At 39.0% G+C, this 25804-nt stretch overlaps 1 protein-coding gene across 7 annotated transcripts in view; it reads right to left on the reverse strand.

Moving 5' to 3' along the window:
* Positions 1 to 25804, reverse strand: part of LOC5570395 (diuretic hormone receptor) — a 193024-nt gene that overhangs the window by 55602 nt on the left and 111618 nt on the right. For 5 of the 7 annotated variants that reach the window (XM_021841107.1, XM_021841108.1, XM_021841110.1 and 2 more), the window contains 3 exons: positions 6708 to 6906; positions 6532 to 6646; positions 6336 to 6429 (listed from right to left, as the gene is read on the reverse strand). In XM_021841107.1, the coding sequence (XP_021696799.1) occupies positions 6336 to 6429; positions 6532 to 6646; positions 6708 to 6906 (408 nt within the window). The remainder of the gene's footprint in view (positions 1 to 6335; positions 6430 to 6531; positions 6647 to 6707; positions 6907 to 25804) is intronic. The other 2 variants (XR_002499654.1, XM_001659059.2) reach the window with 1 other exon arrangement.

Consider the following 25804-nt stretch of genomic DNA (forward strand, 5'->3'; position numbering starts at 1 on the left):
GCTTCCTCCTAGGGTTCCTCCGTAAATTCAACAAGTAGTTGCCCCATAGCATCCACCATGAATTTCTTAAACGATTCTTTCTAGTAATTTTTCTACAGATTTTTCCAGGGATTTGTATTAAATCTTACCAAGGGATTTCCTTAGTGATTCATCCAATGCTTCCTTCAAGAATTTCACCAAAAAATCCTCCAAAGATTTATTATGGAATTTGCTCAACGAAACTTCAGGAATTTCTAAACAGATTCTATCAGGATTTTTTTCCTGTGATTCCACCAGGAATTCCTCTAAAAATTCTCAAAGAGATTGTTCAAGGAATAGCTTACAATAAATAAGTACAGGAATTTCTTCAAAAATTCCACCAGGAATTGTTCATATCCAAAAACTTCCAGTGATTCTTCTAGTGATTTCTCTATGATTTCCTCCACAGATTCCTTCAGAAAATGCTTCAGCGATTAATCCAAACATCCTTCCAGGGATTACTTCAGGGATTCTTACACGATTTTTTTTTTCAAAAATTACTTTAGAAATACTCCAGGATCTCTTAAAGCGATTCTACCCAGGATTTCTCCAAAGATTCATCAAGGAGTTCCTCCAAAGAATGCAACAAATATTCCCCCAGGAATTTCAACAGGAAGCCTTTTTTTCTGGAATTTCTTCAAGAATCTTCCAGAAATTTCTTCAAGGATTCCTAAAGAAATTTATCTATCAATTCCTTCCAGTATTTCTTGGCGCCAGATTTTTTCCAAGGAATCCACCAGGAATTACCTTAGAGAATCCTTTAGGAACTCCTTCAGAGATTGCTTTAAAAGTTCTTCCAGGGATATATTAAGGAATCTCTCCAAGGAATTCTCTGGGAATCTTTCCAGTGATTTGTTTTGGTGATCCCTCCAAGGATTTCTCAAAATATCGCTTTATGCATTTTCCAGAAATTTTCCCAAAAATTCTTCCAGGTGTTACTTTAGGGATTCTTTGTTTAACCCTTTGAGTAAATATCAGTGGAATCTCTGGAGGAATGATCTTTTAAAGTTTTGTAGAAGATTCCAGATGGTATATCTAGAGTGGAGAAATGAAGAATTTCTAGTTCAATTCTTGTGGAATTGCTGATAGATTCTCTCGCGGAAATATTACTCTTTAGATTTCTGATAACCCTGAATAAATTCAAAGAAAGTAAATCCTAGTAGAACCAAACTATGGTAAATTTTTCTGGTGGAAATTCTGGCGAAGCTCCGGTGACATTCCCAGTCCCCATTTCCCTTAAAAACTCCTCTCTTGGAAAATTACTAAAGAAATAATTTAAAAAAATCCGGTGCAGTCTGTGAAGGCATTACTGGTGGAATCTTCATACGAAATTGTGTCAAATCCCATAAGAAATTACGTATGGCATCCATGGGGATCATCTTGGCGGAATCCTTGGAGGAAATTTTCCAGAATATTTTGGAAGAGACTGTTGAGGATTTTTTGAATTCATGGTAAAATCTTGGAGGAGTTTCCTAAAAAAAAAAATGGAATAAAATATAGGAAATTTCGGAAAAAAAATTCTAGTGGAATCCCAATGAGAATTGCAGCTGAAATTCTTGGTGGTTTTTCTGACAGAAATCCTGGCGAATTACCTGAAAAATTCCAAATGAAATTCATGAAGGAAACTCTGGTGAATCTTTAGAGGAATCCCTGGATGAGGGGGAATTTTAGATTCCAAGGAAGAAATTCCTTGTGGAATTTTGTAAGGAATTTCTGGCAAAATTAATAAAACAAATCTCAAGGGAATTCATGAAGGAAATCCTTTTTTGAATCCAGAAGGAACTCCTGCTTGAGTCACTGGAGGGTATACTGGTGGGTTCCCAAATTACAGGTGAAATCCTTATAAAAAAAATTCTAGTGAAATCGCTGGAAGAATTTCTGAAAACCTCCTAGTATACCTGGAGATATTTTGCGAGAAATTCCTTGAAAAAATCGGGGAGGAACCGCTTGAGGATTTCCAGGATTAATTCTCTGTATTATTTCCGGAGGAATCTCTTGAGTAATTCCGATGAAGAAGTCCTTATAAAAATTTCTTGTGAAATCTCTGGAGGAAATCCCTAGAAAAAAAAATCGGATGGAATTCTTCGAAAAACTCCTGGAGAATGATCTCTGGAGGAACTCCTAATAGAATCTCTGGAATCCTCTATGGAACTCCTGATGAAATCACTAGATGAACTCCTTATGGTATCCCTTGAAGAACTCCTGATAGAACCCTTAGAGGAATTCCTGACAGAATCTCTGGAGGAATTACAGGTGGAATCTCTGAAGGATTAAATCCTCATTAAATCCCTGGAGAAACTTCTAAAGGAATTGCTGAAGAAACTTCTGATGGAATTCCTTGAGAAATTGCACGTAAAATCCCTGAAAAAAAACTCATGCTGGAATCCCTAGATGAGTTTTAGAAGGAATCCCTACAGAAAATTTCATTGGAATCCCTAGAGGAACTTCCGCTGGAATCCATAGAGGAACTTCCAATAGAATCCCTACATGGAATCCTTTAAGGAAGTCTGGAAGGAATCTCGTAAGGAGTTCAGGGAGGGCTCCCTCGAAGAATTCCTTGAGGGATCTCTTAAAGACTTCCCTAGAGAAACCCATGGAAGAAAGTTCTGGTAGACTCCTTCATTAAATTCCGGAAATAATTCGTAGTAAACAGTCTGTTGGAACCCAGAATAACCCAAAAGGAATTCCTGATATAATCCAATCCTGATGGAATCCCAGAAGGAGTTCATGATGGAATCCCAGGACCTGAATGAAGTCTTACAAGTACTTTCAATGGAATCCATGGAAACACTTCTGATGGAATCGTTGCAGAATCTCGAAATAAAATTTATTGAAGAACTCCTGATGAAAACCCTTGAGAAACTTCTGATTGAATCCTTGGAAGAACTTCTGATGTAATCCCTGGAGGAATTCCTGATGGAATCTCCAAATAAACTCTTAATAGCATTCTTGTAGGAATTTGAGGTAGATTTCCTGAAGGAACTCCAAATGAAAATCATGGAGAAACTCGTGGTGAAATTCCTAGAAGATCTCCTGCTGGAATCACCAAAGGGACTTGCTGTAATCCCTACAAGAGTTTCTGATGTAATCCCTGGAGGAACTCCTGATGGAATCTTTAAAAGAACTCCTAAGAGAATCGCTATAGGAATTCATGATGAAATTCCTCGAAGGATTCCTGATAATATGTCTGGCAGAACTCCTTATAACATTCCAAGGAGAAATTCTAATGGAAATCGTTGATGCACTCCTGATATAATCTCTAGAGAAATTCTAGGTGCAATCAACGAAGAAACTCCTGATAGAATCCCTGGAGAATCTTCTGAAAGAACTCCTGTAGGAATTCCAGGTGGATTCTTTGAAGGAACTCCTGATGAAATTCCGGGAGGAACTGTTGATGTTATTTCTAGAAGAACTTCTGATGTTATCCCTGTAGGAACTCCTAATGGAATCCCAGGAGAGTTCCTAATGGGATCCCTGGACGAACTCCTGATGGAATCCTTGAAAGAATTCATAACTGAATCCTTAGAGGAACTTCTGATGGAATCCCTGGAGGTACTCCTGATTAAATCCATAGAAAAAATCCTGTTGAAACACTTAAGGGAACTTCTAATGAAATCCCTACAGAAATTTTTGATAAAATCCCTGGGGGAATTGCAGGAGGATTACTAAAGAAACTTTTTCATTACGACTTCATCGTTTGACGGCCATCCAGTCGAGTAAAATTTTGAACAACTACCGCAAAACTGAACATCACCTCCACTTCGCAATTGTATTAAATGGACAAATTGATGTGAAATTTTCGAAAAAGTTTCACATCTTCTCGGTGATAATCGAACTCACGGCTCCTGATGGAATCTCTACAGGGACTCTTGTTGAAATTTCTGAATAAATTACAGATAAGATTCCTGAAAGAATTCCTAATGGAATCCCTGGAAGAAATTCCTAATATAATCTCTGGAATAATTTCAGGTGGAATCTCTGAAGGAACTTCTGATGGAATCTCTATAGAAGTTTCTGAAGGAATCCCTATAGGAACTTCTAATTACAGGTGGAATCTCTGAAGGAACTCCTGATGAAACCCCTAGAAAAATTTCTGATGGAACTTCTGATAGAAACCCTATTGCAGTTGCAGGTAAAATCCCTGAAGTAACTCCTGATGGAATCCCTGGAAGAACTCTTACTATAATCTCTGGAATAATTCCAGGTGGAATCTCGGAAGGAACTCCTAATGGAATCCCAGGAAATCTCAGGAGTAATTCTTGATAAGATTCTCAATTTCACTCCTGATAGAATCCATAGAGGAACTCCTTATGATATTCCTAGGAGAAATCCTAATGGAATTCCTCTAGAAACTCCTAATTTGATGTCTGGAGGAACTCCTGATTGAATCTCTGGAGGAATTCCTGGTGGAATCTCTAAAAAAAAAACTCTTGTTGGAATCCTTTTAGGAACTCCTGATGAAATCCCAGGAAGAATTGCTGATAAGATTTCCGATGGCACACCTAATAGAATCTTTAGAGTAACTCCTTATGATATCCCTAGAAGAACTCCTGATAGAATCCCTGAAGGAATTCCAGGTGGAATCTCTGGAAGAACTCCTCATGGAATCCTTGGAGAAACTTCTGAAGGAATTGCTGAAGAAACTTCTTATGAAATCCCTAGAGGAGTTGCAGGTAATATCTCAGAAGTAACTCCTGATGGAATCCCTGGGGGAATTCCAGATGAAATCTCTAGAAAAACTCCTGATGGAATCCCTTCAAGAACTACTGATGAAATCCCCAGAGTTCTTCTTTTTGGAATTCCTAGATGAAATTCCGACGGAATCCCTACAGAAATTTTCGCTGGAATCCCTAGAGGAACTTCCGATGGAATCCCAAAATGAACTACTGATGGAATCCCAATAGGATCTCCTGATCAAATCCCTGGAGGAATTCCTGATAAGATTCCTGATGGAACTTTAGAGGAACTCCCTATAGAATCTCTGGAGGCATTCTAATTGGAATCTTGAAGCCAAGGGCGGCAATACTCGCTTAGGTATCAGTGTTACGATAGACGGGGATATGTCTACCTTGGATCCTTCAGCATGCTGATAACAACGTTAGACGTGAAATATGGAGGTGTACCATCAATAGAAGTGGGGCCTACTATGGCCTCCACAAGAAGCTGCAATCAAAAGAGATTCACACCCGCACCGGTACCATTTACAAAACGCTCATAAGACCGGTAGTCCTCTATCAACATGAAACGTGGACGGTGCTTGAGAAGGACCTGCAAGCATTTGGAGTCTTCAACGTTGGGTGCTTAGAACGATTTTTAGCGGTGTGCAGGAAAACGGTGTGTGGCGGCGAAGGATGAACCACGAGCTTGCCCAACTCTACGGCGAACCCAGTATCCAGAAGGTGGCCAAAGCTGGAAAGATAAGATGGACAGAACATTTTGGAAGAATGCCGGACAGCAACCCTGACGTGGAGCGCAGCGAGCTAGGTGGGCGGATCAAGTGGGCAGTAATTTGGCGAGCGTGGGGCAGAACCGAGGATGGAGATATGTGGCCACGAATCGAATATTGTAGCGTGAAATTGTTGATTCAGTGTTATCTGTTTAGATAAGGGCTGCCCAATAAGGGCTGCACATCCGGCCCGCGACCTCATTTTGTGCGGCCCGAGAAGGGTTCGAAGATTCTTCTCATATTTGGCCCGTTGACTTTCCTACCAACCCAAAGCTAGAACATAACAAAAAATATTTGATTTTCAATTTAGGTTCAACCTAATTTTTTTTTATTGTTTTGTTTCCTTTAAATCTTCTTAGATACTTAGTTTTATGAAAGATTCAAACTCTAAATCTCAAATTCTGTGTGTTTCAACAATGTTTCTACAATGACTTCCTGCGGCATTCAAAACAAAACTTATGGACAAGAGGCCATGTTTTCATACATAATTTCATTGAATCATAGGCTTATATTCTCACAGAATCCTGGAAATAAATATTGCCAACACCTGGGCGTTATTCACGCAGATTCATTGACAAGATTATAGAAAGACAGGAATGTTAACTTAATAAATTAAAATGGAATACCTAGACAGAAGTTTGCCTGACGAAAGTAAGTTTTTTAAACTAGTAAAATTGACTTAATTGTTGCCAGATTCATCGCTATTGAATTATTTCCAGTCCTGCTTGCATTTTTCCAATTAGCTGCTAATCAATTGGTGATGATTATAATTCTATTAGGACCAATTAGACAATTGACAATCTCCAATCTACGATAACACCCTCTAATTATTCAAATAAGCCCTTTGAAGATCAATGAGTTTTATGTTTACCTTCCACCAGCATCCAGAAGAAGTTGGTCGTACTAAAGTAGTGGAATAGCGTCACCAGGAAGATGCAATCCACCAGACCCTGCTTGGCAGCCAACTGCAAGTAGAAAAGCGATAAAAAGAAGAAAAAAAAACGGAAGAGAAAAAACAAGAAGCGTAACGGCATAAATCGGTTATCGGAGACAAAACGTTTACAAACATAATTGCTCCAACTAAACACCTGTTGAGAGAGTATGATGATCCACAGGCTGGACGACATGATGTAGGTGACGAAGAGATTGACGTGAATAGTATTCCTGAGGCATCGTAGCTCCCTGCAAAATTAATGACCCATCAGTTGATTCATCGATTCTCTTCAGAAATCGAAAGACTTACTTAAAGTAAACTAGAACGGTAACGGCGCAAAAAAGCGCCAGTAAGCTTATGGTATACCCTACAAAATAAATCACTATCGGTAATTCGATGAACGATTCGAGCGTCGGATCGGACGATGGCAGTTCCAGGTGCTTGCAGGCATCGTAGTTCGCGAAGCTGTTCCACGTTCCGTCGATGTTGCAGTAGCGGGTGGCGTTCTCTGTAAAGAATGTTGGAGAAGGTGTGATGTGATTAAACTGAAATTGGTTACAATACTAATGCTTAGAAAAAAAAATGACGGAATTCAGTAAGTGACAAAAATTTTCGGGTAGTTTGAAATAAGTAGACTAGATTGTGAAAAACTATTTAGAGTTTAATTCGAAGTTTTCTTTTTAAGTAAAAAAAAATAAGTTGAAATCACATAAATTCCAGAGCATGTTACAAGAATTGAATCTTGCCTGAATAAAAATACAAAAAAAAAACAGTTTATTCAACACAAAGATTTCAATAGCATGTTTATTGAACCATAACATTTGCATAGCTCTTTTATCAGCCGTGGAATCCTTCCAGCACTATTCAGCATAAGTCTGGCTGCACCTGATGCCTGCTTCCGTTAACTCCAGCGAGTCAACTGAAAAGTATATTGCTCACATTTCACCGCACTTGTCAACACTTGTTCACATCATTCTTCAAAGGCGTGTAGCCAGGATCTTATCCAACTTCCATTATTGGTTTTTATGGGGCAACTTACTGCCAGCCGAGAAAAGGGCACGTGAAAAATGTAAAAACCTTAACGCAAAGCCACTCGGCTTACAGCTCGTTTAGCCGCCATCCATGGTTAAATCGTTTAATCTAGGTTCGTTCGTTACACGCCGTTCGCCAGGGTTTTCTGCCGCTTCTCGAAAGCAGAGAGCAAGGAAACCCTATTAGGGCGGTTCGAAATTTGAAAAATTACCATCCTTATGATAAAATAGTGTTCTGTGAGATTTTCAATACTTTCGGTGGTGACCTAGAGACGATGTTCCAAAATCGTTAGTATTGTAATGTAAATAATAAAATTATAATCGGATAACGTTTCTCTAATAAGTCCAAATATTTTTTTTGAATCTTTTGAATTAGAATGCTCGTGCTTTGAATGGTTAAAAGGACGAGCTGTTTGATTTTCTAACAGCTAATAACATACATATAGCATTTATACGAATAACCCCCAGAAACTACAACCATGCGCTGCAGTATGCAGTCTATAACTTTCGCTTTCCTTTGCGGCGGACGATGACCTACATATACAACACCATTGTTCGCAACTACGGTTTTGCTGGAAGCAGAACAATATCAGTCATACATCGTCTCCGAGCCAGTATCTGCTGGCACAGCGTCCACACACAGCTAGGAGGCTATAATGATGCGAGCGAATCTGATGTCTAGATGAGCGAAGGGATCAACGAATGCGATTTAAATCCCGATGGACAGCCGAGCACCACGAGACATACTCTACACTGGCTGTGTTCATAGAAGACCGTGGGTCAACTGATAACCAGATAGAGTACCAGATAGAGTGTCTGCTAGAGTACAATTCAATCGCCGCCGGGTAAAGGTCACAACAATTAGAAAACAATAGTAATCTGTGTTTGGTGTAGTTAACTAGTGGAATACCCCCTCGAGGACAGAACGATTGCGGTTTATTTGCTGCCACGCAAGCCCTGTTTGAGAACTGCTCGTTAGAGCCAGTCTGCTGGATATCAACCCAAATTGCATTCTCGACTTTTGGATCTGGTTTTGCGGTGTTGTTAGTCCTCCAAGTTAGTTCTACGGAATATGTCCTACCGAAGCTAATCCTATGAACATTATTCCTCTTCAAATCACCTTAAATCATTTGAGCCCAATATTGACCAACCGTTTCGAGCTGAGTTGTGTTGTAGGATCGGTTACACTGTTCGACAAAAAAGTCGATCTGAATGCACAGAGACCGGACACCCCGGGCTTGAAAGTATAAAAATAAACAATAATAATGGCGTTTTCAGAATTTTCGTGTCTGCCACAGGTCTTTTTTTAAATATACTTGAACATTTTGCATTTTTAATTGAAAAATCTAATCTAATCAATAACCAGACACAGTGTTTTATTTTCAGGACAGCAGAATTCATGTGCCATATTATGTTTCAAACTTGAAATTCAATATGAAGAGTTGTGTTAAGATTTGCATGGACTCCCCCACCCCCCTTTTTGTACCCTCCCCATTTTTAAAGTATTGCAAATGATGGAATATTTGATATAAATGGTTGAAATAAGCGATTTTAGTGATTCTACCATCCACCAGCTATGTCTCCAGAAATATCGTGGTTTATGAACAACCCTTTTACTATACCCCAGCAACACACATGTTATAATTGTGTATTATCAACTGAAATATGACCAAAATTAGTCATATATTAGTTGATAATACACAATTATAACATGTGTGTTGCTCGGGTACTATGGTACCGTCTATAAATTGCGTGTTCATTTTAGGGGGGGGGGTCTGTTCAAAGGTTACGGCTCATGCAAATAAAAATAAAAATTTGAAGTTGGCCACAAGGGGAAGGGGGATGAAAACTACCAACAATATAATCACGTGGGCTATGGATGACCCCTTGCAGGTTATTTTGTTTCTTGTTTACAATATAGAATTTTGGATCAAGGGGCTCTCCATAAACCACGTAACTTTTTTGAATTTGTATATGGACCAAAGGCCACGACGGGGGAGAGGGATCTTGATTTCCAATAAAAGTCTATGTGGTTTATGAATGTTCCTAATTTTTTATCAATGCTATGCTTGTATGATAACTATATTATTTTTATGAATATCCAATCGATATGGTGTCCGTAAACTGCTTTGTTCTGGGTGTTGTTGGGGATAAACAATGTTGAAATTGAAGCTATTGGAAATCGGTATATTTCACATTGATTAATTGTAAAACCAACAATACTTGTGCCTCCTGGCCACCGATTTACAGGTAAGATCAATTTACCCAGATAGCCGTAGCGGTAAACGCGCAGCTTTTCAGCAAGACCAAGCTGAGGGTCGTGGGTTCGAATCCCACCGGTCGAGGATCTTTTCGGGTTGGAAATTTTCTCGACTTCCCTGGGCATAGAGTATTTTCGTACCTGCCACACGATATACACATGCAAAAATGGTCATTGACATAGTAAGCTCTCAGTTAATAACTGTGTAAGTGCTCATAAGAATACTAAGCTGAGAAGCAGGCTTTGTCCCAGTGGGGACGTAATGCCAGAAATAAGAAGAAGAAGAAGATCAATTTATAAAAACAGGCTTTTTGCACCACAATACTACCCCATGGGGTATGCGAATGTGAAAACTTATACATTCTCAGTAAAATCGGTTTGAAGTTAAGCGGATATAATTTCAATTCTATATTATGTATCTAATCTATTTAACCACATGATGCATTTTTGTATGATCCCTTACAATATTACTTTTGTAGTTAGCCATTTGATTCATTTTCATATTATGAATAACATGTAAAAAAATTCATCATGAGCCAGCATTCATCGAAATTTAGAATGGTTGAGCCCCTCGGTTTTTCATCTCCTTCAGTTTGACAGCAGCGATTGCGCCTTTAGACCTCGTCTTTCTGGTTTGACTATCATCACCTTCGCCGTTTTGCTACGCTCTTTCACACAAACCATCATCACTATCGCCCTTCTGTATTCTCAGTTTCAAATGCGCCCTGCTGCCACACTCAATCTCAAATGCGCCCGGGGAGAAGATGGGCGAAATTGACATCAGAGTTCGTATGGTAAGAGAAAATAAAATGCGCCTTTATGTTTTTCTTATCTATTTCGTATGAAACGGTATTTTTAAGAAAAAGATGTGATTGTAATTTATCAAACAAACTGTTAGGTGAATTAAACCAATTTTAGGCCGTTATTCTGCTACCGTATTGAAATATTTAATACTGAATAAAATCGTCTTTCTATGGCGAGCCTCGCAAACAGTTTGATGCTCACTACAAAAACATGGCTACTTAGCATAAAACGGTTGATTTTTGTTGTTGTCAATCTTGCTTTTTTCAAGTGGGTAGCTAAAAATCAGCTTTTCAAACATCACCGCACATTCGGCCGCGATATGTTTCTTCATTCAAGTGAAAAACAAAATGAAATATCAATGCAAGGTGAAAATGGATAACTCAAAATGTGATTTGGTTAGAAGTCTTTTGTGTAACATTTGTGGTTTTAACATGCCAAGAAACAAGCAAATAAACTTCACTCCACTGGTAATTGACAAGTACAAGCAGTACTTTAGAAGGGATCCACAAATCAAAGATTTGTTTAAAATTAATCATTGTGTTTGCGATTCTACCCCATTACCCTGAATGCTAAAATCCTAAAGTGACGGAGCATCTGAAATTAAGTCACATGAAAGGTGAGATGAGCCTAAAGTTCGAAATATATTCAAAAGCACTGATTTTGATAACATTGATGAAAAATCTGCTTTCCAAAATTTCAAACTTGTTTGTGCTGGTTTTCTGGGTAACCATAGAGCTAACAACTACAAAGAACTCATAAGTAACATGATGGCTGGCTAAGAAAAATTAGACATTAATGTTACATTGAAAATGCATTCTTTAGTTTGTCATCTTGCAAGATTTCCTTCAAACCTTGGAAGTTTTTCAGACGATCAGGGTGAGCGAGCACATTTAGATTGCAAGGACATCGAACGACGGTTTAAAGGTAAAATAAATTCAATGCAATGGGAACATATTGTTGGGATAAGTTCGACAAAAATATCCAGAAGAACATAAAAGTCAATCACCAATCAAAACAAAATATTTCGTTGTTCAATACATGTATTGAAAACGGTTAACAAAACTATCATGAAGCATATATTCCATTTTATTTTTCACAATCGGAAATTCTAATTGACATTGTAGCAAAAGTATAAAAACGTGATGTACAAAAAATATGCTAAAGATAATGTAGCTGCAAATAAACTCTACTGTTATCTCAAGGAATTGTAGATCTTCGTGAACAAAACATAAATTCGTTTTGAAAATGTATATTTTTTATATTTGTGAAAATTTTTAAAGGTCCAACAACAATTAAAAGGCATTTTTTGTGACCAAATGAAGTATTATCGGTCAATATAGTAAACAAGACACAAAATAACCTGCAAGGGGTCCTCCATGAACCACGTGTTTATATTTTTGGTAGTTTTCATCCTTCTTCCCCTTGTGGTCAACTCTTCAATTTTTTATTTTTATTTAAATGAACCGTAACCTATGAACAGATCCCCCCCCCCCCCTAAAATGAACAGACAATTTATGGACAGATCCATAGTATAGTAAAAGGGTTGTTCATAAACCACGATATTTCTGGTGAGATAGCTGGTGAATGGTAAAATAACTAAAATCGCTTATTTCGACCATTTATATCAAATATTCCATCATATGCAATACTTTAAAAATGGGGAGGGTTCAATAAGAGGGGGTGGAGGAGTCCATGCAAATCTTAATACAACTCTTCATATTGAATTTCAAGTTTAAACATTTATGGCACATGAATTCTGCTGTCCTGAAAATGAAACACCGTGTCGGGTTATTGATTAGATTAGATTTTTCAATAAAAAATGCAAAATGTTCAAGTATATTTTAAAAATGACCTGGGGCAGACACGAAAATTCTGAAAACGCCATTTTTTTGTTTATTTTTATACTTTCAAGCCCGGGGCGTCCGGTCTCTGTGCATTCAGATCGACTTTTTTTGTCGCTGAATTTGATGCTTTGGGGTTCCGGGTCATTTGGCCGAATGCCATTTGGCTGAATACCGTTTGGCCGAACGCCATTTGGCCGAAAGGATCATTTGGCCGAATGCCGTTTGGCCGAAATAGGAAATAATAGTAAATTACAGTACATTATTATAGTGAGTTTCGAAGCTGAATTTCAAAAAACTTATTCAACTTATTTTTAAAGAAGGTTAATGATCATTGATATACACATAATTGACTCTTTGATGTTAGTTCAAGTAACAGTCAGTGCTGAAAGAAGAACATCCTAAATGTAAGCAAATATTCACTTTTCTGCCAGCGGTAATAGCTGCCAGCAGAAGTTTTTGCATTGTGTTTGTAGTCAGCTAAATAATAATAAATTCCCCCCTTTTGACAGTAACTAAAACGGTTCACGACTTATTAGTCCTGCTGCAGGACTGGATTTCTTCGATCCCTCGAATCGTATTAAGTATATAATTCTATTAGCTGCAAATTTTGGCTTCTCCTTTTCACAACGAAGAAACTGTGAGCTTTTTCCACGTAATTGTTCACCGAGTCAATCGGTTTACTGCTATTGGCAAGCAACGGTGCAGAGTTCTGTTCACACGTTGCAATCCTAATATTGGAGAAGAAACAGAAAGAACAGCCTATGATCAAAAGTAGGAAAAATCTCTTATGAAAATTTAAGCAACTGCGATGCAAACAATTTTTATATTAGTTTAAGTACAAAGAACTGCCGATGATTTAAAGAAGGAAAAATTATCGATTTAAATATAAGCTGAATTATTGCCAATAGTAATGAAACCAGTATAACTCGAAAGAATAGCCTATGCTTAAAAAAGGTAAAACTTGTTATGAAATCATTAAAAAACTGGAACCCTATCATACCGTTGGTAGCCCCAGATGAAACAACCATGAGCTTTGAGTTTTGACGCAATGAGTGGAGTTCACAACTTAGTCCTAAATGAACGGGTCAATTTTATCATTCTCTTGGAGCACTTATATAGTGACAAACATGACGTCCCGTCACATCATTAAACTCAATTAATCAGCTGATCAATTATTGGGTAACACCTAAGAATCTAACACATAAGTGTTATAGTAATTTGATATTTTTTTTTGTTCATAATTCGGCCAAACGGCATTCGGCCAAATGGCGTTCGACCAAACGGCATTGGGCCAAACGGCGTTCGGCCAAATGGCCGGACACCATGCTTTGGAATGGAATTTCGGACTTTCGGACTGGTGCTGCTGTTGGTACCTCCAGGTAGGTTGCCACAGTATAGGGGGACTGGGGTTAGTTTGCCCACGTTAAGGAAAACAGCGATTTTAGATGTGAAAAACATTATTTTATGCTCCTTTTTATTTATGGTCGGATAAACAAACATGTTTTCTTTCAAATAGTAGAAACAGCTATCCATTTTAGCTTTTCTGGGGTTTATGAATTAATTTTTAAAAAATGCTTGCTTAACTGCATATGTATTGTTTTGCGGGGTAAAATGCCCCGCTTCAGTTCGGCGGCGCGTTTTGCCCCCTATGGGCATATTACCCCCAGTTCCCCTATGTCCGGCCGAAGCCAAGGTTTCTTTGGATATTACACCCCGCCTTCTTCTCTTCTATGATCACCAATTGGAATTGAGCCTGTCCCATGGCAATTTTGAAGTGACGTCATCATACTTTCGAAAAGTTTTAATTAATTGGATGCCTAGAACAGTTACCTGTTCTCTCAGGTCAGTGAACTTGGACAGTATATGTCCGCCGAAGCAAGTCTATCCGTGGCATACTACACCACTTCTTCGTCTGTCATGTGATTGACGTCAGTTCATGCCACCTACAACTAGGAAAGGATCTACCCTGAGGCAGCTTCGGGTACAACTGGAGGATGTAACGGCCTCCTTTGATGACATTAGGTACTTCAGATGTCAATTGCGATTGCTGGGGGCTACCATCTTTCGAACTCCCAGGTAGCCCAAGGATCTACTGGTTCCAATCAAAACCAAGTGACTAACATGGCAGCCACGGACGTTCCAGCGTGCAACATTGCCCAGGTTTCATCGAGAGCTCAGCTTGCAACAGCAGTCATCGTTATTGAAGATGACATTGGTGTCAAGTTTAATGCTCGAGCTCTTTCGGATTCCGGATCTGAGAGCAATTTTGTATCGGAATGGCTATCTCAGCGAATGAAGGTCTCCAGAAAAAGGGTCGATGTCTCTGTTCTCGGCACGGAGCAGAGATATACAAGGGTAAGAATTCAATTCAAGTTTCGGATTATTCGCGAAAAAAGACTTTCCTGGTACTACCCAAGGTAACCACCATTTTACCCATGGTCCCAATCGACACGGATGGGTGGAAAGTACCGGAAGGAATCCAATTAGCATTCTTCGAGTTTTTCGAGACTAACCTCTCACGGAGTCAGAATTCGGTTAGCTAGTCAGTGTTGGCTGCCCATCTTCAACAACATCCCAACAAATCAACTGACATCCGCATAGTTATTAAATTAATTAAGTCTCACCAAGTGGCTCGGTAGCTTCGTTGGTAAAGCGCTCGTCTAGCATACAAAAGTCCTGGGTTCAAATCCCAGCCGAGTACGTGGATTTTTTCACCCATAATTAACCCATCTTTACCACGCGTAATGAGTTAATTAATTTATTTTTTTTTTTTGGCGCTAGGAAAAAATTAGTCGAACTTTTTCAGTTATTGAAAGACCATGAACACCACGATCGAGTCACTGCCCAACTTGCCTAAAATGGAATTCAATGGCATTTTAATCCACCTGGTGCCCCACACTTTGGAGGACTTTGGGAGGCAGCAGTCAGGTCAGCGAAAACTCACTTCTTGAAAGTTATTGCAGAAAAAGTTGTTTCAGCAGATTATTATTGCATGCTCCTTACACAGATCGAGGCCTGTCTCAACTCGGGTCCGTTGACACCGTTATCAGATGATCCGGATGATCTAGAGCCGTTGACATCGGCACATTTACTTATAGTCTCTTCATTGCAACCTATTCCAGATGTCGAACTATCAACCATTCCATTGAACCGCTAGAGCAACTTTCAAATTATCTATCAAAAACTGCCACATTTTTGGAACCGTTGGCGTCGAGAATACCTCATCGTCATTAAGGATAAAAATACCCCTCCGATTCGATGGAAAATGGGCAGGATTACTGCAGTACACCCTGGAGCGTTCAAAATCATGAAAGTTTACATGGAAATATGCACACTGCATTCTTTTCATCAACCGAAACACAGTGAACGTATTTTCTTCGAATAAAGTTCAGTTTAGAACAGAAAAACTGGGTGCCAGCCTTGATGATGACGATGATTAAGATGACGGATGCCAGAACGTTCAACATTTACAGATAAAATAACATCGCTCAGAAGAAGCTACACAAGATGACGCCTACAGGTATACCACCCGTATACAACTTGTATGCAAGTTCTGCCACCTTGCTTGCATACATTACAGATAGATAGACAAACATAACGACATATCACTGGTGAAAAGGAACAAGATGGATGAGTGTCATTTTAAAGAGCAATTCAAAGTTTTTGGTGACATGAATAATGCTATTAGATGACAAACATTAAGCTACTTGAGGTGTACGAGTTGATTTTATCATTTCTTACAATTCTCGCTTGTTAATATTAATAACATAAAATTGCTAAGTTCTTTACACGACACATATAACATATAATCGACGTACAATTGGAAAAGGGGTACATTGGGTTACCTTGTTTTTGAAGCCATCTGTGTAATATTTTTGAAATGTTTCATTTTCTGCTGAAAGATTATTTTGTGACATACATTTTTAAAATTATTTAAAAGTTAAAATAATTCGTAAGTTTTTCGGATTTTGTATTTACTTTTAAACATGGCCCTTATCAAAATAAAATAAATTTGTAAACAAAAAACTTGATGTTTATTAAGAAATGTTATAAAAAATCCTAAAGTTTTTGCTCATTTGCACCAATAATAACGGTACGTGCCTATAATAGCGAACCTTATGGTAAATCAATGTAAACCACTGTTATAAGAATAGCTTGAATGATTTTAACATTCTTAGAATATTTTTTTGCGAATAAGGATAGAAAAGCCTTCGAATGACGTATATACCTATGAAAAAATTCCCGTTATTTTATTTTTGTACTACTATCTCTATCGCTGACAAAGACGACCAAGGGAGATTACCACAACATTTTAATTTTACAACAGTCGAGTCATCAATAATATAAATACAAAATATAAAAGCGGATATAATAAAATTAGGGACGTTCCGATATTGCGAAGTATCGATATTTGATTCGATACGATTACCGAATCAAAGTATCGATACCACCGATATATTGATTCAAAATATCGATATATCGGAATATCATATGATATATTTGAATTGAGCAAAATTTCCTTTATCGCTTAGTGCTCTGTTGTTTAGTTTCCAAAGATTCAAATAAAAATCTTCAAATATTCAAGATTATTGGTATTTTAACCGTTTTGGACTTAACCCCTCTACCGGCAGCTTCATTTTTTACCGCCAAAAAGTATTCAAATCACGATAACTTTTTTGTTTCTCAATATTTTTGCTCAATTTTTCACAAGATTCTAATTTGAGAGTCCGTGTCGATATTGATAATTGGTGATCTTGTTTTGAAGATATTCCGATGTCCCTTGGGGGACCGATATCCTCCATATAAAATGTCTTTGGCGGCCATTTCGATTTTGATCAATTTATCAAAAAAATAAAATAAAACGTGTACTATACAATACCAGGTAATAAGGAGCTACCCTGAAAAAATCATACAAATCGGTTAAATATTCTTGGAGAAATCTGAAAATTACGATATGAGTTTTTTTTAGTTTTCAGGATCTTTATTTGTCCAGCGTAATACAAGAAACATAAATGCTCATTACTCAGAGACGGCTGCACCAAATTGCTTCATTTTTTCACAACACACTTGCATTAATGTATCATTTCGAGGAGTGAATATCCGGATACGCTAAAAATTCTGTAGCCTGAGATATTTACGTGAGTCGTGATCACGCAAAGCAATTTTTGAATATTTCTGGATCCAGATGACCTATTATCAATATCGACACTTATTCTGAAACTAGGAGAGTTTTTCAAGAACTTGTGAAAGAATGGTGCAAAAATATTGAGAAACAAAAAAGTTATCGTGATTTGAATATATTTTTAACGGTGAAAAATGAAGCGTCGGGTAGAGGGGTTAAGCATCTTCTGTAAAGGAACTTGACAGTACAATTTAAACGGTAACTGCTTTTTGAAATACTAAAAATAAATTTTATATGGAGAAATTCCTACAATTGTTTCTTTATATTTGTGTACGATATAGCGGAAGGAAATATCGATATCACCGATATATTGAATGGGAAATATCGATACCAAAATATCGAATATCGAAAGCAAAATATCGATATTCCGATATATCGAAAGTATCGGAACGTCCCTAAATAAAATAGATGATATAAGGTGAATCGACTAACAGTGTGGTTTCATACATACAATTTTTTTTGTAATAACGTGAAAAAATGATCTTCAGAAATGCTGTCTGTCTTCTGGCAGAGTTTAATCCATAAAATATTTTGGAATTTTGATTATACTTACTTTCCAAACAGACCACGAACGGACCAAAGGTAAAAAATAGGTTTAAAATAAACCTAAAGAGATAATATGAGTTTTTTTTGTTTCACTTTTTAGGTAAATTAATCTTTTCCTATCAAATTTAATGAGCTCATTTTGTTTTTCTATTTGTGTACTATTAGAGGTTTTTTTTTACAAAGCTTAACCCTTATTTTAAAATCTGAGAACTAATTTTTCATAATCTTTTAAGGGGGATACAAGTTCCCCGAAGTTTTCCAAAAAATCTCGTTTCCCCGAATAGCCCAGTTTTCCAAAAAGTTTTTAGTTCTAAAATTCTTATAACTTTCTGCGTTTCATAACCTTAACAAACCGGTCATCTGATAAGCATCCTTTTTTACTTTATTGGCGATTCTCTCGAGTTTCACCGTGTTTAGTCGAGAATGACCATACAATCTATAATATCTCCTTCTCTGAATTGCTTATCATTTCGTTCTTTCTGGTTCAGCACCCTATCCCTAAATACTATTCTTGCACCTGTTTGAACTGCATTACTTTTCAGGGAAACGGGTCATTCGGAGAAATGGCTTTTGTGGAAACGGGTAATTCGGGGAAATGCCATTCGGGGAAAAGTAGCACAATAACCTTAAGGCGAAGTAGGCCGACATTGAAATTCGTACGCGTCGTTGATGGTTGTTGCTAAATCATGACATAATTTCGAATTGATGAAAATCAGTTGGTAGTGCAACGACGTAGCTGAAAAAGTATCAGCATACTTTCAGCATGTGAGCGCATATAGTGATACTTTCTCTTATCAATAGCAACTATGAGGACTGAATTTTAACACTTTAAAATTGCCAGCTGAAAAGTCAACATGGCTGCCAAAATGAATGATGGGCTACTTAGCCTTAAGGTTTTGCCTATCGTAAATTGGTTATCTGTTTAAGTTCAAACACTATCCCGAAAACAAAATTTCGGGAATTTTAGAAAACGGGTTGCTAGGTTAAATCTCAATTAGAATGTAGGGCTTCTTAACGTTATATGGGTCATCCAATACTAGGAAATGTCCTCAAAAAAGTACCAACGTGTAATCGACCATCTGAGATATCAACAAAATTATGGTCAAATGTTCACTAAATTGAAACATAAAAATGACAAATTTGTATGCCACTCGGACCATCCCCCGTGATAGCAAGTTTTACAAAAACTATCGATTTTGCCTACATCCATCCAGAAAAACGACCTCGAGCACTTCTGAAGGAAATCATTTAAGGAGTCTAGAAAAAAATATGTTATTGGATACAGTGTTGCCAAATCACCTATCAGTATTTTCTGACTTCAAAAATGTTGATTCCATCGTGTGTTTATCAGACATTTTCAAGCAGAAAACACTTAAGTTCTCGAGGTGTTTTGAGCCAGTCTTGAGATACTGCGTCTTTGAATTAAAAAGTCCGAGCAATCGTGGATTTTGACGAAGAATAATTCAATATTTTTTTTTGTTTAAAGCAAAGTTTATATATTTTGGGCTGATTTGTAACTAAACAAACAAAAGATATTTCAAAACAAAGTTCACAACAGTGTTGCCAGATTATCAGTTTTAACAATCGTTCAGTTTTTACTTTATTATTTTTAATACAGCCATTTTAATAATATACAGAAGATCTACTTTAACCAAACATGTGATGGCAATGTTGCCACATTTGCTATTTTGAAATAATAAATAGGCGTTTAATCTTTCAGGTCAATAATTGAATTATATATTCAAGTTTAAAAAAAGACACTGACACGTTAATGCTTCCAGTGGGCATTTTGCCCTTTGAAGGAAGCACCACACTAGACAACGGACTAGCATGCAACGCCCAGTCGGAAAACATTCCTCACGAAAAGTTTTCCACAGCCTGCAGCGGGAATCGAACCCACACTCCTAAGCACGATGCGGCTAAATGCCTGGTGACACTAACCGCACGGCTACGAAGCCCACAAGTTAAGATTATATATCAATCTTCAAGACATATTTCGCATATCTGGCAATACTACTACTTAATACTTAACATGATGCATTCTACTATGTTATAAAATTAAGTGCTTTGAATTTTTTTCGAACACTCTTAGTTTGATATAATAATACATATGATATGATATGATTTTGCACGGATTTTTTTACACGGCCGTGCAAAAAAGATTCAATTCATTTTTTTCCGCAAAAACTTTATTTTTGCATAAAACGTTGAGAAATAGTGTTACTTATTTTGCACGGTTTTTGAAACTTTGAACTGACAACTTTTTTTGCACGGTACGCATCCCCCGTGTAAAAACAGTATCGCTCGTATTTGGCAACACTGTATGCAACAACAATATTTACTTCTTGTCTCATTAAAGGGGTAGTATCCTTCAATAGTTTACCAATTTTCAAAAGTAGTTGTTTCGTTCAAAATTGAGAAAATTTACATGAAAGTATTTTCAGTGTATTCCATTTCCAAATTGAAAAATAGTGAACATATTTTCATCAAAAAAATGACAGTTTTTAACAGAAAACTTCATGATGACGATGAGGGATTCTTGAAGGTAAAACAATTTCCTTCAAAAAATTCGGAGGTATTTTATCTCTATATCTAATAGTTTCAAAGTTACAAATTGAGGAATGAGAGCAGAATCAATGCTTTTTGACAATTTTGCAATAACTTTGAGTGGTTCGATGGGCCAAAGGTAGCATTGCTTCAAGTTAGTGAACATTTGATCGAAATTTGGTTGAAATCACATGTCACTACTGTAAACTAATTAAGTTTTTTGACCTAGTTAGGTTTCAGTTTCAAATTCCAATTAAATCCATGTATTACAACTTTATTATAGCAGTTTTTACATGTTTCGTGAGATGGAACCATTTGTGGTTTTTGCCTCATTTTCTCCTAATCTAAAACTCTCAAATTTTTCAAAATACCAATTTCCAACATGAAGATAGGAATTTAAGAATCTTTCTGCTAATTGTTTGATTTAGTTGTCTTCTAAACAAACAAATTCGAAATTTAAAAATCTAGATATCTACTGTTGGCGAAACCACAGGGCAGACCTCGCACTCAAATGAGTGAGTTCCGACTACGCCCTTTCGCCTGAACGATCTCTTGACAGCTACGTCAACTGTCATCTGAAGTGTTGTCTGGCATTATTGCTTCATCATTCTTTCTAAATTATCCCATTCGAGAAGTCTAAAACTATTACCTAAAATACGAAATTATTACTCAAATATTTGAACTAGCTGAATTCTGAAGGTAATAAATAACTATTATGGCAAAAATTTGCTACTCTAATGTAAAATTACGTACACAGGTTAAAATAATAAGGGAACACAGTGAGGACAAAATTGTAACCTAAAAAGTAAAAAGAACACCAAAATGTAAGTACAGAACTTAAAAATATGGGAATTAAACCTAATCCTACATGCAAATAAACAATTTTCTAGCTTTGAAGCTCTGTCAAAGGACCTGCTACCAAGGAGTGTTCGTTCATTGTCCGAACTTAGATTTTTCCCAACAAAAATCTTCAAAGATTTTGACGTGGATTCCATGCGCACGTGGTTAACATCCGGACAGGAATGGATCCGTCAGAGAGCCATTGTATGCTCTGCGATCGGCCGAATCACGTCGACAATTTAGTTCAGTGCGACCGATGTGACGGGTATTTGCACTATACCTGTGCCGAAGTGGGGGACTCGATAGCCGATCCCGATCGGAGTTTCACCTGCAAGAGGTGCATCGAGAGCGACGAAGTCGTCACGGTATCCTCCCATAGCTCCCGAAGGACTTCAAACAGCAGTCGCAGTGCGGCCCGAGCAGCACTACGTCTCCAGCAGCTGGAGAAAGGGAGACAGATCCGCCTCAGAGAGCTTGAGGACGCGGAAAAGTTTCAGCGAATGCGCCGCCAGGTCGAACTGGAGTTCGAGAAGGAACAGTTTGCCATCCTGGAGCAACAACTCCAAGAAGAGGACGAAGATGGTAGCACCAGTACGAGCAGAATAAGCTCTAGAAGGATCCGCGACAACACCAGGACCCACAGCAGCGAGTCAGACCAGTGGAGTGAAAAGTCCAATAGCTACCACATCGACTCAAATTGGTTCCACAATTCCCACTGGGACCTCGCAGAATCCAGCTATCGCTCCCGAAGGTAGCACTGAAGCTACCCTAGCAGTTCCGTTTTCCAGTGGCATAACCAGTCGAGTGCCGGCACCTGTCATGGCGATGAGGGTCATCGACAATTCTGAGGAACAGCATTCCAACCATCCAACGGAAGTTCGTACCACCACGACAACCAACAGCGACCAAGGAATGATCACGCGAGCTGAAATCGTTCCTCCGGCAAATCTGCAGATTGACCAACAACTTCCGGGCAGAATGCAGCAGATAGCAGGAGCTGCTCGAACGACGACCGATTGCAACATGTCATCGGGCATCGGCGGTGAGCGAGTAGGAGCACCAATAAGCGTAGGTTTGTCTACAGACCAGGTGAGAACTAGCATTAGCACTTTACACGTCAGATTACAGCCGATAGACGAGGCTGCTCAAACTAGTACGCCGAAACAGGCACCTGTAGTACAAACAAGCGTAGGAAATCAGTCAGGGCCTAGAGAAAAACGAAATTATCTAGCCAAATCATGCAGTACGATAGGAGCAGTTCAGGGTCAGCTACCACACTCTACTCTCTTGAACATCTTGCCAGGGGAACCTCCTCCGGGTCCAAAGGGGATTGGTCTACTACCACCCTTTAAATCAACCTTGTTAACTAATCCAAATCCATCGATTGGTCAACAACCGAACAGTCAAACGATCGGCCGAAAAACGTCGGTAGTTTCGTTTTTATTGGAACGTGGACAGTGCGGTCAATCAAATCAATCACTTGTTTTGCCAGTGTCGGGACATCAGCAGTTCTGTGTGTCGAATCCCCAAGAATTTCAACCACCGTTGGGACGAGAACAGTGCATGGTGTTTAGTGAACGAAACCAATCAGTGATCCAGCCCCCACCGGGATACGAAAATTTTGTGAGGAATTCCGAGACAGCACCAGCCGGTTCCTGGAACACGTCGTATCCAACGCTCGCGAATTCTGGTTCAGCAAACTTTTTCCGGACATCAGGTTCGTATCAGCAGACATGCCGCCTCCCAGACCATGCGTTGAATTCGACGGAATATCCACCGGCGTTTGGTCATCAGCAATGCCAATTACCGAGTTCGACGATATTGGGAGCCCAACCAGGATGTCAAGCATTTCCGGCACCTGGACCGGATCAATCGAGACCACCAACGGGACGAACCCATCAGTATGTGCCAGATCAGTCAGCTCGCGTGCAGTGGAACCATACCAGTGATTCTCAACCGCGACGTGGGACAAGGCCCACAGCCGAACAAATGGCTGCTCGACAAGTCATCGGAAAGGAATTGCCAATCTTTGCGGGAGATCCAAAAGATTGGCCACTTTTTCTTACAAGGGAAGGTCACGATGGTGTTATACGGGGTTTTCAACCGGACTATTTTTGTTAGATTCTACATGTCGAAATATGAAAAACCCCAAAGCCTTTCGGGTGATGGACCAGTGGTGTAGCCAGGAGGGGCTCTGAAAGGGGCAATTTTGTACGTATATTATATTATTAAGCAAATTGCAAATTTGACAAAAATATTTTTTTAGTATCTATTGTGATGGTAGAGAACGGAATTGACATTAATGTATGCTTAAAATGTATTTCCCATGCCATTGGCGTAGCTAACCTGGAATATGGGCACTCAAATAAATTTGGTTTTATTAGAATAGTATACCAATACTGAACCCATCTCAATTGCGCCTATGGCATGGAAAATACATTTTAAACATACATTCATATCAATTCTGTTCTCTACTATCACAATAGATATTAAAAAAATATTTTTGACAAATTTCCAATTAGCTTAATAATATAATATACGTACAAAATTGCCCCTTTCAGAGTCCCTCCTAGCTACACCACTGGTCCATCACCCGAAAGGCTTTGGGGTTTTTCATATTTCGACATGTAGAATCTAACAAAAATAGTCCAGTTGAAAACCCCGTGTAACACCATCGTGACCTTCCCTTGTTAGTTCCTTCAACAACTCGACCGAAACCTGTGGGTACAACGATGCCGAAAACCTGGCGCGTTTGCAGCGGTGCTTACGTGGACATGCTCTGGATAGCTTAAAAAGTCGGTTGCTGATTCCGGAGTCAGTTCCTGTTGTATTGGAGACACTCGAGCGACTATATGGAAGACCAGAGGTGGTTATCCATGCTCTTCTGAAGCAGATGAGAGAGATTTCCTCCCCTCGGGGCGACGACCTCGAAACGTTGGTCCAGTTTGGAATGGGCGTCGGAAACATGGTGGAACACATGATCCTGGCGCAACAATATCAGCATATTAGCAATCCTATGCTACTGCAGGAATTGGTGGATAGGCTTCCACCGAATCTAAAACTGCAGTGGGCCTGCTTCAAGCGCAACTACAACCCAGTCAACCTGGCCACGTTTAACGATTTTATGAAAGACCTTGTTGCGATGGCCAGTGACGTCACTCTTTTTGATGACTTGGGACTGCAAACGATCAAGAAACAAGAAAAAGGAAAGCGAGAGAGACCCACGAAGGAGAAACTTTTTGTTCATCAATTGTCATCAACGGCGGCTAAGACGTCTACCCCTGAGAGTCTACCGGCAAAACCCTGTATCCATTGCGGTCAAACGGGCCATCGAATCGCCGACTGTATGGCATTCCGGCGATTGAATGTGGACGAGCGATGGAAGGTGCTACGGCAGAAAGGATTGTGTAGGATATGCTTAATACCTCATCGATCTTGGCCCTGCCGATCAAAACTGGAATGTGGAGTAGGAGACTGTCGAATGCGTCATCATGGTTTGCTACAAGTTAGGAAGGAGGAGTCTGGAGTACCATCGTCATCTACGCTGGAGAAGAACGTTGTTCAACAACATCTACATTCAGCAACCTCTAGTGCACTGTGGCGCTATCTTCCTGTGACGTTGCACTTCAATGGAAAAAGCGTGGATGTTTTCGCATTTCTTGACGACGGATCTTCCTCGACCATGGTGGAAGCAGAAATAGCGGATCAGCTGGGCACTGTAGGACCTGGCGAACCGCTCCATCTCGGTTGGACGGGAGATATTACAAGGACCGAGAAAGAATCCCAGCACATCCAAATCGTCATCTCCGGACTTAACATGGAAAATGAATTTCCATTGAAGGCTAGAACTGTGAGTAGCTTGAAGTTACCGAGTCAAACGGTGGATTACGACTCGCTCTGTTCAGACCATCCTTATTTGAGGAAGCTGCCACTGTGTAGCTACAACAATGCCTCACCTCGTCTCATCATCGGGGTTGATAACGCGAAGCTGATAAGGGCACTGAAAAGCCGGGAAAGTGACACAGGAGAACTAGTGGCGGTTAAGACTCGGTTAGGATGGTGTCTTTTCGGAAAAAAGCTCTAGCGGGAGCAGTCCTGAAGAATACGTTAACATTCATGCTGAGCTGCCAGAGGAAGACGCCGAGATGACCAATCTGTTCAGGCAGTTTCTTGCAGTCGATGAAGCGAGCGTTAAGCGAAGTTCACAATCGAAGGAAGATCAACGAGCACTAGACATCCTACACAACACCACCAGAAGAGTTGATGGTAGATGGGAAACTGGGTTGCTGTGGCGAAGTGATGAACCGTCGCTCCCAAATAATTACAATATGGCCGTGCGAAGAATGGAAGCA

This window comes from Aedes aegypti, chromosome 2 (assembly GCF_002204515.2).
Source record: "Aedes aegypti strain LVP_AGWG chromosome 2, AaegL5.0 Primary Assembly, whole genome shotgun sequence".
NCBI lineage: Eukaryota > Metazoa > Arthropoda > Insecta > Diptera > Culicidae > Aedes > Aedes aegypti.